The 16,880-nt window shown below is 44.6% G+C and overlaps 1 protein-coding gene across 2 annotated transcripts; it reads left to right on the forward strand.

Moving 5' to 3' along the window:
- Nucleotides 1-550: 550 nt before the first annotated feature.
- LOC144737564 (uncharacterized) lies at nucleotides 551-15,828 on the forward strand. 2 transcript variants are annotated; one of them, XM_078620320.1, is made up of 4 exons: nucleotides 551-637; nucleotides 1,392-1,476; nucleotides 4,472-10,739; nucleotides 12,093-15,828. In XM_078620320.1, exon 4 carries the CDS (start codon nucleotides 12,121-12,123, stop codon nucleotides 13,300-13,302), a length of 1,182 nt encoding a protein of 393 aa, XP_078476446.1. In that variant the 5' UTR covers nucleotides 551-637; nucleotides 1,392-1,476; nucleotides 4,472-10,739; nucleotides 12,093-12,120; the 3' UTR covers nucleotides 13,303-15,828. The 2 variants fall into 2 exon arrangements, with proteins under 2 accessions (XP_078476446.1, XP_078476447.1); XM_078620321.1 differs by having other exon boundaries at nucleotides 10,626-10,739.
- The last annotated feature ends 1,052 nt before the right edge of the window (nucleotides 15,829-16,880 follow it).

Genomic DNA, 16,880 nt, shown 5'->3' on the forward strand with positions numbered 1-16,880 from the left:
TACAAACAGTCTGTACACGCACAGTGTATACACACAGTAACAACAACCGCCATTCGCCGCTAAGTGGCGGTGACGTCACCACGGCGCTTGTGCCAGGCTATGTGCACGGGGCACATCCAGGTGTTATGGGTCGACTGACTTAGATGACTGGCCAATGCACCACCTGTGCCCCCGACTGCGCCAACAAACAGTGTCCACACACAATGTTCACGTTGTTGTTGAGCTCACGCACCCAATGGGTCTCTGTTCAAGAGAGGGAGCCATAGAACCAGATGACACCAGAAGGCGTACTACTCAAACACTGCAGTATCACAGAAAGGCGTCACGGGTGTGGACCAATCAACTTCAAGGACGGTGCATATTATCATTATCAGAGTTGCTTTTTTTGTTTGCATTTTTGACTACTTGTGTTGTGGTTATTGCAAACATGATGCCTTGTATAAAGGTGTCAGTTTTGTACCAGTTTAAAAGGGTAAAAACCTATTACTATAATATACTGTATTCAGTTGCCCTGCTGCTCGTTGGGGGAGGAGATTGTGTGAACCCCGCAAGTGACGTCATGTCACCTGCTGCCGCATGACGTCACGAGTTACCAGGTCGCTTCTGCTTCGCGCACGCCCGCTCACTGAGATCCGAGGTGAGAAGTTTACATCGTGGTGGTTGTTGTGGTGGTGGTGGTTGTTGTTGTGAACCCAGGTAGAGCCTCGCTCCTTCTCCCTCGTAGGGATATCAATTGAGTAGCAGCGAGTATGGAATCGATGTCCAGGTTGGAACATTACAAAGCGGGGCCTAGCCATGCGGGGCCTTGCCTCCTGCCCTCGCCTGATTGCATTTGCTTTAATTCTCTGCTTAAGTTGAATTTGTCTTCACCTGGCTCACTACTTTGAAACTTTGTTTTTACTTTCAAAATTTCTACGTTTTTTTTTTATTTTACCAGGCATAGGCCACTTGAGCTACACCGCTCGTTTTCAGAAGCGAACTGCCCACAACACTGTGGGCTTATCAACGTGTGGAAATCGTCTTGGTTCTTTCGGTAAAGTCACGTATAAGGGAAGTAATACAATAATAAAAATAAAACTTAAGAAAATAATTCTCACGACGTTTCGGCCACAACGCAAGCAGCCGTCCTCAGGTGAAAACCAGGTGTCGACAGACCTGGTTTTCACCTGAGGGACGGGTGCTTGCGTTGTGGTCGAAACGTCGTGAGAATTATTATAATTATTATGTTTTATTTTGATTATTTTATTACTTCCCTTCTACGTGACTTTACCGAAAGAACCAAGAAGATGAATCCCTGCAGTCACGAAAGCTTTAAATCGAAATTTAACGTGTGGAAATGTTTATCGGTCAAATACTCTAAACGCGTGGTGATGTTGACTCTAAATGTGCAGGGAAAACCGCAGGATCCAGAGGGTAATCCACGCGACCACGGAGAGAGAGGGACACGCAAACTCCAAATATACAGCCATAATACAGGTTTGTTTGTGTTAGATCGCGTAAATAAATTAATGCGTCGTGCACCCCGCCACCACCCGACACAGCCAATTAGTAAGGGGTTTGTCACGTAAACAGAACGTGGCCAGTGCGTCACTAGTACAGCACTAATGTGTAGTGTATAATACTGTAGTGTATAGTGTAGTGTATAGTAGTGTGTAGTGTATAGTAGTGTATAGTGTAGTGTACTAGTACAGCACATCGGTGTGTTGAAGAGCCAAGCCACAACATTTACAATCTTGAGTACAACGTTTTGAAACTATTTCCAACCAGCTTCATCAGACGACAGCCACATGTTGTGGCTTGGCTCTGTGGGAATAGAAATCGGCTCGTTGGGTTAATAGCGCAGCACGCTAACCGTTGCACTACCGCTCCCCACTCAGGCACAAACTTTATCGGAAGTATAGTATCCAGTAATAACTACGTTTCCCGGCTTAGCTCAGGTCTCGGTAATCAAACATTAAAAGTAATGTCTTGCCATGCTGGCTTTATTAGAATAATTTAATTCTGCCAAAGAAAGCTGTAAATGTGTATATTGTCACGGTTTTGTGGTTGTGTTATACAATAGCGGGGCTTGTTTGTTTCATGAGGACAGCTTTTAAATACGTTTCCCTTGGAGAGCTTCAGGATGGACAATGTTGGATTTTTGCCATCTGGTGGTGTTGGCACAATTTGGTTCCCAAAAAAACGTTCATATGCACAAAGTTTGCTTTATTTATATAGATTTTTCCCATATTTTGTCTTGTGTATGGTTTCTCAATGTTCATTTTAATTGTTTAGTTTTTTTATTTTCCTTTTACCTCATGCCATTATTTAGGTAAGGCTTAAGTATTGAATATCGCACTTTTGGCTTTGTGAGGCACTTTCCCAGATCGTAACCTCTATATTCAAGGGGCTGAGGAGTGCCGATTTTCAGCAGAAACTATATCTCTGCTTTATTGATGTAATTAAGGCATATAGTACCATATATAGGCTTGGGGCTTTGGGTTCTTTGTTTTTTACATCTCTGCCTCTACTCACATTCTTTGATGATTTTTATGATTTTGGGAAAGCCCGTCTAAAGCTGCGTGACCAGGAGTCGGAATCATTTCCTGTTCAACTTGGCTTGTGACAAAAATTCACTCTGGCCCCATGCATTACATTACAGAGCATCTTAAATAATTATGTTGTTTGAGAAGCTCTCAATGGCCATAGAAATAAATAGCATTGGTTACGGTTAAAATGATATGCGCATCGATGCCTGGTTATAGTTAAGGGATCGTTCCTTGGTCAACCATGTTATATCTGCTGATCATCTGGAAATGGCTACTTAATGAGATGGGGTTAGATAATCTTGTTTTGTGCCTGGATAATTCCATCATGAAAGGTGGCCTTGCGTATGTTCCACCAAAATAAATCACCTGCATGGGAATTTCATGTCATACAACACTGTACCTGCTCAACTCTCCATGAGTAATCAGGCAATCTTAATTTTGGAGCTTTCGTGACTGCAGGAATTATTCTTTGGTTCTTTCGGTTAAGTCACGTCTAAAGATAAAATAATAAATTAAATAATAGCATATTACGACGTTTCGATTGCAACACAAGCAATCATCATCAGGCATAAAAGAAAGAGCAACAAAAATCTAACTAGAAAACTATAGACAGACATACAAGCAGACAGACATCACAAGGACACACAGAGAGAGAACACATATCGGCACAAAGAGAGAGGTCGTTTCTGTGACGGGGCCTTAAATATAGAGAGGGGGGCGGGGGCGGAGAGAGGGAGGGGGCAGAGAAAAATTAGCATATCAATGAGTGGACGACAACGTGATGCTGCAAGTAAGATGACGACGCGGCACGGCACGCAAGCTTGAAAATCAGGAGAAAGACACACTAAAATTAAATAACCTAGTAAAATATCGAAATGTAATGTAATGCAACACAGAGTCGGTCAACACACAATTAACGCATAGCCCGGTTGATTACGTATTTCAAAGATTGCTAAGTTCGAATTTAAGTGTGAAAATTCCAAAGAGAGGACACAGGCAGAGAGAACAAATAGCCAGAGAGAGAGAAAAAAGATAAGCTTTAAACTTCCCCGTAGAAGTGGTTTAATCTTATATTTGGAGCTTGCGTACCGTACCACGTCGTCATCTTGCTTACCGCTGTCTGTTCTACGGGGAAGTTTTAAGCTTATCTTTTTTCTCTCTCTGGCTATTTGTTCTCTCTGCCTGTGTCCTCTCTTTGGAATTTTCATACTTAAATTCGAACTTAGCAATCTTTGAAATACGTAATCAACCGGGCTATGCGTTAATTGTGTGTTGACCGACTCTGTGTTGCATTACATTACATTTCGATATTTTACTAGGTTATTTAATTTTAGTGTGCCGTTCTCCTAATTTTCAAGCTTGCGTACCGTACCACGTCGTCATCTTGCTTACCGCTGTCTGTTCTCTCTGCCTGGGTCCTCTCTTTGGAATTTTCACACTTAAATTCTAACTTAGCAATCTTTGAAATATGTAATCAACCGGGCTATGCGTTAATTGTGTGTTGACCGACTCTCTGTGTTGCATTACATTACATTTCGATATTTTACTAGGTTATTTAATTTTAGTGTGCCTTTCTCCTAATTTTCAAGCTTGCGTACCGTACCACGTCGTCATCTTGCTTACCGCTGTCTGTTCTCTCTGCCTGGGTCCTCTCTTTGGAATTTTCACACTTAAATTCTAACTTAGCAATCTTTGAAATACGTAATCAACCGGGCTATGCGTTAATTGTGTGTTGACCGACTCTCTGTGTTGCATTACATTACATTTCGATATTTTACTAGGTTATTTAATTTTAGTGTGTCTTTCTCCTGATTTTCAAGCTTGCGTGTCGTGCCGCGTCGTCATCTTACTTGCAGCATCACGTTGTCGTCCACTCATTGACATGCTAATTTTTTCTCTGCCCCCTCCCTCTCTCCGCCCCCGCCCCCCTCTCTATATTTAAGGCCCTGTCACAGAAACGACCTCTCTCTTTGTGCCGATATGTGTTCTCTCTCTGTGTGTCCTTGTGATGTCTGTCTGCATGTATGTCTGTCTATAGTTTTCTAGTTAGATTTTTGTTGCTATTTCTTTTATGCCTGATGATGATTGCTTGTGTTGCAATCGAAACGTCGTAATATGCTATTATTTAATTTATTATTTTATCTTTAGACGTGACTTAACCGAAAGAACCAAAGAGTAATCCGGCAGTTCTACATGTGGTGGAGGATCTCCCATGCCTGGTTAATGTGTTCACGACCAGCTCTGGTTTGGCAGCCAAAGTCTCACTTTAAATTTGTCTAGCAGCATTCTTTCATTAGACTGTGTAACACTGTGTGGAAGCTGCCTGGACTTTTGCGCCATACAAAGCTGTGAGTGTCCATCACCAAGGTCTAGTCTGTCTGAGACCATCCCTCTCCCTGCCATACTGGCAACGCACCCGCCTCTCACTCTTCGTACTGTGGATGGTGGGCGCACAGGACGGTGCCACGTAGCCATTCCAGGCTGGGTCCAAATGGGTTACGTGGGTCACCGAGCCACCAGGCCTCATTCCACGAGTGATATCAATATACAATATCTGTAACGAGGCCCCCCAATAGACTGCCCCTGGAACTCTATCGGGCACGTCCCACTGAGGGAAGTCCCCGGGGCCCAGGCAAGTACACGCTGGTGGGAATATGTCTCTTGGCTGATTTGTGAATGCCTGGGAATTCCCCAGGAAGATCCAGAGTCTGTCGCCAGGGAAAGGGAAGTCTGGACTGCCCTACTAAATGTGCTGCCGCTACAACCCTCACCAAGACAAGAGGATTTAGAAATAAACGAACGAACAAAGCTGTGAGTCTTCTTGGCCACAGATATTACTCCTTTCTCTGTGGATGCAAAATATTAACTTACTTAAAGGACCGTCTGTTCTGGCTTATAATTAAGACTGGCCAGCCTATGATCCCCTCTATTGAACCAAACAAGATTGTATTAGAACCTTACAGATCCCTAAAATATCAGTACAGAACATAATCAGCGAGTTTCTTTGGGAGGCCAAGCTGCATTGGTTGGGTCATGAATCCCGCATAAACAGACAGCATGCTCAAGCATCTTCTGTTAGTCCAGGTGTTACGAGCTGAACAGGCATGGCATTGGCTTGAGAAGAGATTGGAGGATGTGAAGTTGGTCACACCCGCTGATGACTGGTACCAGGAGTGTCATGATCAGCCTCTGTGGAGGAGGCCCGTGATATATGCTGCGTGGCAGTTGGAGATATTTGCTCTGCAACAACAGTGAGATCGGAGGAGCAACGCTCACATGAATGGGTGGAACGCCGGGTGCCTAAAATGCAGCAAGACAGTGTGAAGCACTGCTGGTGCATCTGTCAAACATCTCAGTCATTCATCCCTTGACACCTGGATCATTCCAATGACCTGCTGACAAGTGATCCACACTTACATGGCATTCATGTGAAATGTATGTGTAGTGAGTTCAACTGAGTCGCAGACGTACACTTGGAGGCAACACATTTATTTAACACCAACACACGGGGTAACTGCCCCTTAACAGAATAACAACCTGTGGTGGTGACCACCAGACTAACTGCACTAATTACAACGTAACGAGCTACTACGGACCGGGACCACAGCTCGGGTCCAGTTCCACATGTTGTAGACTTGGTGGAACATAGACGAACGTTTCTTCAGGTTGAACAACAACGCCGGTTCCTCTGGGGGACCCGGCTTATATTTTTTGTGGTGTGGCTGGCTCCGCCCTTGGCCACGACCACCTTTCAGAATCCTCGAGCAGGATCTGGACCCCGACCACGTGACCACCCCTAGCCCCCACTTTGGGCCCCTTTGTAGACTTAACTGGTCACGTGTCCTCTAGGTCAACAAGAGTGCCATGGCCTTTAGTAACCTCATTCCTACGGCTGGCACTCCCACACCCTATCCTGTAGGGCCGGCACTACACGCCAAGCGTGGTGCCATCCGGCGATATCAATCAGCGCTCACCAAGCCTCTCTAGGGCCAGTACTACACTCACCATAATGGTATCCGCGATGTCGTTACACCGCACGCCGTGCCTCTCTAGAGCCGGCACTACACAGTGACATCCCGCAATGTCACTACATCTGTAAGAGTTTATTTATGTGGGGAGCGGTGGCGTAGTTATTACACTGTGTAACAAAAAAACATTTTTGTTCCTGGGTAGTGTTATTTCCAAATTGCATATACCTCAAAAGTACAGGAAATGCTATTATTCTCCACAAACTTTGCTTTTGTGACGAGGACAGTGATATTTTGAAATTTACCTATTTTCAATGATAAATTTGTGTCTTTTCGTTCACATAAAGTCCTGGTCACAAAAGCAAAGTTTGTGGGGAATAATAGCGATTTTCTATACTTTTTAGGCATAAGCAATAAAAAAAATAACACTTTGTACGCAGGAACAAAAATTGTGTTACATAGTATTATCATTGTACTCGCGGTTAGTACCCGGCGTTGCCCGGGCGAAAAAGGCAGACACATGTAGTTACACACGCAAATCGACTCACACACAGAGTTACACGCACAAATCGACTCACACATACATACATAGACTGAACAAAAACCGCCATTCACCACTAAGTGGCGGTGACGTCACGACAATGCTTGTGCCAGGCTATGTGCATAAAGTGTCGAACGCCCGCTGGCAGGAGGTCAGGGGGCAAACCCAGATGGCACAGATCGACTGACTGAGACGACTGGCTGATGCACCACCTGTGGCCCCTACTGTGGCAACTTTCTGTGCTTTGGCCACCCGGCGCTCCGCTCGTTGTTGTGAGCGTCACTCCTCCGCCCTCCGTTGTTGTTGGAGGGTGACTGATTCCAACTGCCCAGTAGCGTCCTTCAGGAGCCTGCTCCAGAGGCCGATCTTGACACCGTTGGTACCAGTCATCCGCAAGTGGACTCAGCTCCAAGTCATCCTGTACCAGATCACTCCATGTCTTCTCCAGCCCGTGCCGCGCCCGTTTAGCCCCCTCGATCCGGTCGAACAAAAGCTGTTTAGGCATGCGGTGGCTGGCCATACGGGCTACATGACTCGGGCAACGCAGCCTTGCCTGCTGGAGGTCACCGATGGGACTTTGTCCACATCTTTCAAGGATTTGTGAGCTCCTCACACAATGCAGCCTGGTTAAACCCAGGATGGATCGTAGGCAGGCCATCCTAAATGTGTATAATCGGCGAAGATGTTCCATTAGGGGGTCCAAGTTTCGCAAGCATCGAGAAGGGAAGGAATGACCGTGGCCGAGAAGACCTGAAGCTTCGTACGGAGGGATAGACCAGGTAGCTTCCACACAGTGTTACGCAGCCAATGAAAAGATAATGCAGCTCGACTGATTCAGAGTGAGACCTTTGCTGTTAAACCGGATCCGGTCATTAGCACACTGGCAAGATATGGGAAATTCTCCACTGTCTCCACAACTGCCCCATCACCAATTGGGAGTTGTGGGGGTGGAGTGTCCAATGGTACAAAATAGCCAGGCAGGTGCTTAGTTTTGGTGGGGCTGATGGTAAGGCCCCCACCTCTTGGTGGCAAGCTCCAGGTTCAGCAGCAGCACCTCGAACTCCTCCTCCGAGTGAGTTGCAATTAGCAGATCATCGGCATACATAACGTGGTTGAACAATAGAGTGCCATCCCTTGACCGCACCCGGGCATCGATCAGCCTCCCATTGTTTCTGTAGCAGATGGGAATTCTTCCGGTACAGGCATTGAAGGCTTGACGAACTACGTGGTCCAAATATATGTAAAATAATGTGGGAGCCAGAGGACATCCCTGTTGCACCCCAAGGTGGAAAGGGAATGGCTCTGACTCACGACCACGTATTTAGACGTGGGGCGGCTCGCCATCATGAAGGTCCTTAAGGATGGTGATTAGTGGGTCAGGGACTCGGAAAGCACAAAGAGCAACCCAGAGGCCAGGCCTACTGATGGTATCATAGGCCTTGAGCAGGTCAATAAAGCACACGCATGGACTAAGATGCACACATGGACCTACAGACATGCAAAGAAATGGAGTTACACCGACTAACATGCACATGGACTGAGACACACACATATCGACTCACACAAACACATCGACTTACAGACACACACATATGGACTCACACACACATAGACATGCACTTAAGATACACACACACATATATGGATGTACACACATACAGTGACTCACACACACACCGACTCACACAGCAATACGTGGACTCACACGCACATTGACGTAAACACACATGTACTTACACACATATGGACTAAGACGCACACACATGGACTTACACACACACACACAGCGACTGATACGCACACAAATGGACTGACACGCACACTTGGACTGACACACACACATAACCACTTTGACATACACACACACATGGGGCGTTGTCCGTTAGAAAAAGACAGACACACACATGGAGTTAAAGACACGCATGGCTCTACACGCACACACATATGGACTCAAAGACACACACATCGACGGGCACAGCAATCCCCGATGATGGCACAGCTATCAGTATGGCAGTACTACGTATGAGGAAATAGCGTGACGTGAGCGATGGAAACAATATAAATTTATTGAAGAAATAATCAAATCACAGACTAGCAGTAGACCGTGGCAGCGTCATAAAAGACAGCAAAAAATGGAAAAATGAGCAACCTAAAAATCCAAAATGAGTTTTGTGTACACAAACATAATTATTGTAACATGTCAACTTGTTTCATGATGGTAAACAATGAACCTGAGTTGTTATCTGCACACAATATCTGGCAACGTATTGTTTAAATAATAATAAGCAATCAACGTGAGTTCTTATCTGCACACAAACATTATTATAGTAATGTTTGTCAACTAATGTGTTTAACAATAGTAAACAATGGACTTGAGTTGTTAGCGTAAGAAGCAATGGACTTTGTACTTACCATAGCCATGTTGAGGCCTTGTGCCATGCGTAGCCCCCGTCCTGGCCTACATTGGCGAGGCAGCAGAGTTGGCACATTGCCAGGCTAGGGGCTGGGCCACTACCCCTCCCCCCAGCATCCCCCGGGCGTGCAAGAATAATGGTATGCAAGCACTGAAATATGATCTACGGAGTCTGCAGTATAAACTGGACGCATCGTGTTGGGGGGGGCAAGAGGACATGACACTGTGAATAAATATCCGCAGCGTTATGTGTGTATGTATTGCCTGTAAAACGCGTAAAAGGAAATGTCCCCCGTGAGCTGGAGCGAACGCGCAGCACTTGGTAGGGTCCGCCCCCCCACGCAATTGGCGTCAGTTGGTACGGTCGATGTCGTGCAATAAGTAAATAATGAATAATAGAAACGGCACAAATGTGTTAATTAAACTACTTTAACGTTTACGGATGGGAAAACGGAATAGCCTATTCCCACCGCGGGACTTAGGGCGTGTCGCTCGTCAAATTTTTTTCTACGTAAAGGCCACCGTCCGAGAGCCAAATCCCCCGCAAGCGCGAGCGCGCGGAGACTTTTTATATATAAGACTAGCTTCACTACCCAGCTTCGCCCGGGACTTGGATTCTTGTCTTGGATTAATTTCATATTCCCTTATTTCACTGAAAAACCCTGACGAAAAATTATGCTTGCAAGAAATAAAAAAGTCGAAACAAATCAATTTACCTAAATCGGATGTTTTCACTCCAGGAAATTCAACCTCAACCCACTTCTACGTAAGGTCGATTTTGGCCACTCAGGAAGGGAATGACGTGGCGAGCCTAAAATAGTCGCATTCACTTAGAAATTCCAGACAGCATAAGTTGTGACGCCAGAGCTCAGCATTGTAGAGTTTTTGCTGCTTCACACAAACAAACAGATGTATTTACTGCTTTATATTTAAGACTAGCGGAAGTACCCGGCTTTGCCCGGGTGAAAAATATATTTCTTAAAAACCTTACATATATATACACAGATACTAAGGTATTGTCAAAGCCCGGTGGGCTGTTTGTACATTTCTCCACCAACAAATATATAAGAGGCTTTCACAAGTCCAAAAAGTTGTAGAAAGTGTGGGGTAAATAGTTGATGTCAAAAGGTTTCCGAAAATTGTGGTCTAAGCTGTTGTACCCGTTCTTCGCACAGGTATGTATTGAAACTCCGAGAAGCCAATGGCTTCATTGGCCAGGAGCGAAGCGCCACCTAAAATCTCCCGGCACGCTGTTAACAGCTCTACGTATTGCAGAGCGCTTAAATCAGGTGTGTTGCGGGTTGACGCCACACACTTCATGGTCATCCCCCCCCCCCCCCCGCCAAAATACAAAAGTCTATTTTATATCTAGATTTGAAGTTTTAGTGACTAGACAGACACACGTATCCACACATTTCCCTTTTATATAGATAAATCGACATTTTGCGACCCCCACTGCCACCGTGTGGCATATTATTACGTGCCAGAGACTCTGTTGAGAGGACAACAGTCCGAGTCCATAACTGGCAATAAGTAACGGCAAAGCAGTTACAAGCGACTCACAGAATTGTGCGCAGTTGCTTATACAGTACACGACTTCCCTGAAGGCAAACACCTTCAGCGAGCGCAATGCCGATCACACGCGTCGAATAAAAAGCAAGGGACAAGTCCTTACTTAATAACAACTCCTTACTTACTAACAACTCCTATTATTTTTCATTGCTGAAGGGGTTGCCCCCGCCCCCCCCACCTGAAAATCCTGGCTCCGCCTCTGAGTGTGTGACAGTGTGAAGTTTGTATTTGCAGTAAAGTCTATTAACGCTATTGAGCATGGAGGTTATATCAAAACGGTAGTTTATTTTTGTTTTCCTCTGGAAACATTTGTAAGAATGGAGTCAGGATGATATCACAGCACATGTGCAGCTGAAGTCAGAACTGTTCATCCCAGCATTCAAGGACATCTGTGCCTGGCTTCACACCTCTAAGTTGCAATTCAACATTAATTTATTGATTTCTGCATAACACAAATAGTATTCATATTCTTGGTTCTTTCGGTAAAGTCACGTAGAAGGGAAACAATAAAGTAATAAAAAATATAAAACAATTACATTATCACGACGTTTCGACTTCAAAACAAGCAATCATCATCAGGTGTGTTTTTTTCCACACCTGATAAAGATTGCTTGTGTTGCAGTTGAAACATCGTGAGAATTTTATTGTTTTATTTTTGTTTATTATTTTATTGTTTCCCTTCTACGTGACTTTACCGAAAGAACCAATAATATGAATCCCTGCAGTCACGAAAGCTTTAAATCAAAACAAATAGTATTATTTTCAACAGCCTTTGCTTTGTCAGCTGAATTTAGCTTTCATAAATATTACTTTTGTAGCCAGACAGCCGTTTTGTGTGCACGGAGTATTGGGTTAACATTCATTTTGAAGATACGAGGGCTTCTAGGCATGTTTGTGACCATTTGCCTTCTCATTGTGTGCCATAACAGCCCGTGTGATGAATTTGGGACACTTTTTCACTATATCATGAATATATGAATAGGTATAGACGTTTGTCTGTGTAAATATGCATTCCTCTGTGTATCGATACTGACGTGTAGATGGTGTTGATATTTTTTTTCTGTCTGCAGCTGTCACTTCCTCTGCAGAATTAGTCTAATGGAGCAAAGGCACTCTGCGCGGCTCGGTGCATACAGCATGGATCGTACTGGAAATTTGACACGGCACCAGAGAACTCGCACAGGAGAGAAACCCTTCAAGTGCAGTGTGTGTGAGAAGGCGTTTGCACTTTCATCTCATCTTGTAGCACACCAGAGAACACACACGGGAGAGAAACCCTTCAAATGCAGTGTGTGTGGGAAGGCATTTGCACGTTCATCTCGTCTTGTAATACACCAGAGAACACACACGGGAGAGAAACCCTTCAAGTGCAGTGTGTGTGGGAAGGCGTTTGCACAGTCATCTACTCTTGCAATACACCAGAGAACACACACGGGAGAGAAACCCTTCAAGTGCAGTGTGTGTGGGAAGGCATTTGCACATTCATTTGCTCTTGTAGCACACCAGAGAACGCACACAGGAGAGAAACCCTTCAAATGCAGTGTGTGTGGGAAGGCGTTTGCACAGTCAACTACTCTTGTAGAACACCAGAGAACACACACAGGAGAGAAACCTCTCAAGTGCAGTGTGTGTGGGAAGGCGTTTGCACAGTCATCTACTCTTGCAAAACACCAGATAATACACACAGCAAAGAAACCCTTCAAGTGCAGTGTGTGTGGGAAGGGGTTTGCACGCTCATCTACTCTTGTAGACCACCAGAGAACACACACAGGAGAGAAACCCTTCAAGTGCAGTGTTTGTGGGAGGGCGTTTGCACTTTCATCTCCTCTTGTAGCACACCAAAGAACACACACGGGAGAGAAACCCTTCAGGTGCACTCCTTGCGGGAAGACATTTGCACTTTCATCAAATCTTCATGCACACCAGAGAACACACAAGCATCAGAAGATCCAGAAGGAGTGGAGTCTGAAATCGGCTTGTGAAAGTCAAAGTGCCGTAATGAGCCCATCCCTCATTAAACAAGAACCGGAAGAAAATCCCAGCTTAGACACTTTTAAAGGTATCAAGGTGAAATATGAAGAGGTGAAGGTGAAATGTGAAGAAGTGATGGTCAAGAGCGAAGAAGTGAAGGTAAAATGTGAATATGAAGATTCAACTCCAAAATCAGACCTTCACATTGATAGAGGCAACGTGAAGCAGGAGGAGAATTCTGACTGTGAGGCAGAGCGAGGCAACTCCCAGCAGTTTGTGGAAGTTGAGGTGTGGGTGGACTTCCTCTGAAACAATACAAAGTCAAATGGAGACCCGGTAGATGTGTAGCTTGAGATTATGTCGCTCCAATAGACGCACCTTTGTCACAGGCCTTTAATGACAAGAATGTGAAGTTGAACGCTCAATTCCTAGGTTCAACCTGCAGGGCAAGAGCGGCCAGTCTTTGTGGACCTGTGGGTTGCGTAGATCTCTAACCAGGAGTGAGAGCCAATAAGTTCCCAAGCATTCGATATGTAATCATATTTGCATTTACATGGTGCTTGCTTAATTGCCTCAGCAACTTGGAGTTTTGTATCGTATCTTGTCTCAAACACTCGAAGAGCATCCCCAAGTAGCAGCTGCCCCTGTGTGGCACAAGGAGGTGGCCCTGCACCGGCCTGCATGTGGACAAGAGCCTGTCAGTAGGGGGCGGTGGTTGATGTGGCATCTTAGTTGTGGAGTTTGTCGGTAATGTTTTAGAATTTGATCAATTTTGACCCAGACGTCAGAATGCAATGGCCTACTCGTTTTGAATTACACTATTATGTTGTACATTCACTTCGATTTAAAGCTTTCGTGACTGCAGGGATTCATCTTCTTGGTTCTTTCGGTAAAGTCACGTAGAAGGGAAATAATAAAATAATAAAGATACAACATAATAAGATAATTCTCACGACGTTTCGGCTACAACGCAAGCAGCCGTCCTCAGGTGAAGAATGAAACACCACCAAGCTTGGAGCGTATATTTAAGCTGGGTTGGAGGGGGAAGAAGAGCGCCTTGACAAATTAATTTGCATATCAAGAGGAATTTAACATTCCTTCCCTTTGTTAATTCTACCCCCTGTCCCCTCCCTTTGATGCTGCTAATCCTGCATAATGCACGGGCATAATATGACTTTGAAACCCCCCGCCCACCTCCTACACATTTCCCATACATATGCTAAATTCCTCTTGATATGCAAATTATTTTGTCAAGGCGCTCTTCTTCCCCCGCCAACCCAGCTTAAATATTCGCTCCAAGCTTATTGGTGTTTCATTCTTCACCTGAGGACGGCTGCTTGCGTTGTAGCCAAAACTTTGTGAGAATTATTTTATTATGTTTTATTTTTATTATTTTCCCTTCTACGTGACTTTACCGAAAGAACCAAGAAGATGTACATACACTTAAGCAGACGATGCGTATTTTTTAAAATAACTTATTGTTAATACGATGTAACCTGATGCAGCATAATTAGGTGCAGTAATTAAATTTTGTTAAAATGACTCAATAATTTAGAATTAATACTTGTATGATTGTGTGTGTACATGTAACATTTTGTCTATAAGGGTTAAACATTGATTAAGTGATGTTAGGACAAAGTGTGTGTTTTGGAAGTAACCTGGACAGATCACTCTGGTGAGACCCGTTGTTTTTGTGATACAGGTCAAAGGGTACTTCTGTGTTTTCAGGAAGCATCTCTCTTTGGAGCAACTCATTGTCTTTGAAATAGGGAGCGCATTCGGATCATTCATCAGTTACAAGGCAGACCACTCAAAAGTTACACGGATAGGAGGTACATTCTCTACAACACGAATTATAATTTTGTATTACGTGTTGACGTAGATTTTGTCGAACTAGGACTAGAAATTATCCTTGCTGATTAGCGTCTGAATGTTCACAACCATGGGTTGAAGCAAGCCCCTCAGAACCATTTACGGCCTTGGGCCAGGAAAGTCATGAAAAAAAGCTGCGCACGAACGACGCATCCACGCAAGCTCCTGATGGTCCCATTTTAAAGTTTGAAAATGAAACAATGTTGAATTGTATTATGTTTTGAATTAGATAATTGTATTTCTTCATTAAAAGCTTATATCATTTTACATCTGGTAGACTTAATTGAAAACGACATTTCGTGTAAATTTCCTTTCGTCGTTAAGTAGATGGCCTTGCCGGGGATTTGGTTCCATGCGGAGTTTCACCTTTTCGGGATTGCGGGATCGAAATAAAGCGGCATAGAGCTGGCTGTGCGAGAAGACCGCCGTCCGTAGATCGATTCCAACATGATCGAACGTCTGTCCCTGCGCCTCCGTCGTTCATACAGGGGGTGCGTATGTTTGCAGTGCCCCCTGCATGAAAACGACGCAAAGTGCAGCTTTCGTCATAGGTAGATGAAGTTGTGTGCTTATATAAGAGTATAGCCAGTGGGTTTCAAAGTACCTTTGTCTTACAGAAATCAATTTCGCGTGAGCCCACCGCATTAAAACAATGCTCAGCTGAGCGGGGCAAGTCACAGTGGGGGGGGGGGCACCTTATATATGTCACGTGCCGTAGCTCACGTGACTTCTGCCGCGAAAATGTCTAGATGTTTTCGCCTGAGGACGACCGCTTGTTGTGATCGAAACGTCGCGATTTATTTTATTTTTTCTACCTACGTGACTTTACCGAAAGAACCAATGAGTATGAAAGACGTCTCGTCTGCTGATCTTGTTCATATCTGTGTACATCGATATCCCACATTGCTTACATGTACACGCCACATTGAAATAAATATAAACTAGAACGACTTCCGGGGATGGGCAAAGATCGAGGAAACTCTTTCCATGGAGCGAGTTAAGTGTGTTCGATTCAACATCTCTGTCCGCCTCTGTGTGTCTCTCTCTGTCTCTGTCGTCTCTATCTTTCTCTGTCTCTGTGTTCCTCTTGTCTGTGTCTGTCCGCCTGTCTTGTCTGTCTGTGTGTGTCTTGTCTATCGGCGTCTGTCCAACCATAGTCAATGACTGTAGCGGCACGCACCGAACACACAAAGACAAAGATCCCCCGTATAGCCTGGACAGAATGTTGGGGCAAGTGCCCAAGCCTTGTCCCTAGTTTTCATGAGCTTAGTAATCAAAGGATCAAACCATGGTGGGCGGTTGCCTTTAGTTTTAAATCTAACCAACGGAGCATGTTTGTCAAGAATTTGGAGAAACGTGTACCTGAAGGTCTCCCAAGCCGTAGTCAGGTTAGGGATTTCAGAGACCTTGTCAATATCCAAGTGAAGCACATCATTAGTAAATGCCTGAATGCTCAAGTATCTCATGGAGTGCTTCTCAACCAATTTAGGGGGGGGCTTTGGGTCTGGCTGATGATCTCACCCCAAATATGAAGGAGTGATCACTAAGGTTATTATCCAGAACACAAGTCAGTGCGAAATTGTGAGGGGCATTTGTCAATAGGACGTCAAGCAGACATGACTGTCCCTGATTTTTTAGGTTGGGTCTTGTGGGGACATTTATTCATTGAAACAGGTTAAATCTATCTGCAAAATTTGTGGCCACGGCCGGCAATTTTAGCCAATTCCAATTTAGATCACCTACTAAAACGATTTCACCTTTAGGGAGGCCCCCAAGAAGCTCTCTCAGTGCAGACGCAGCTTCAACATCCTTCCCACTAGGCGGTCTATAGCAGCACACTACCAATATCTGTTGATTATTTGGGAGAGTTATTTTGAGAACAAGACCTTCAATACAATTTTTTTAAACAAGGAGTGAGCTGGTGAACATGCAATAGTATTATAAACATAGATGGCAATTCCACCTCCTTTAGATCCTCGGTCAAGCTCAAAAAGGTTGTAGTTGTCAATCGTAAT

Source organism: Lampetra planeri, chromosome 71 (genome assembly GCF_965212315.1).
Source record: "Lampetra planeri chromosome 71, kcLamPlan1.2.h2, whole genome shotgun sequence".
NCBI lineage: Eukaryota > Metazoa > Chordata > Hyperoartia > Petromyzontiformes > Petromyzontidae > Lampetra > Lampetra planeri.

Excerpts from the sequence above, each read along its gene's own strand:
- LOC144737564 (XM_078620320.1), top strand. The coding sequence starts at position 12,121 with ATGGAGCAAAGGCACTCTGCGCGGCTCGGTGCATACAGCATGGATCGT.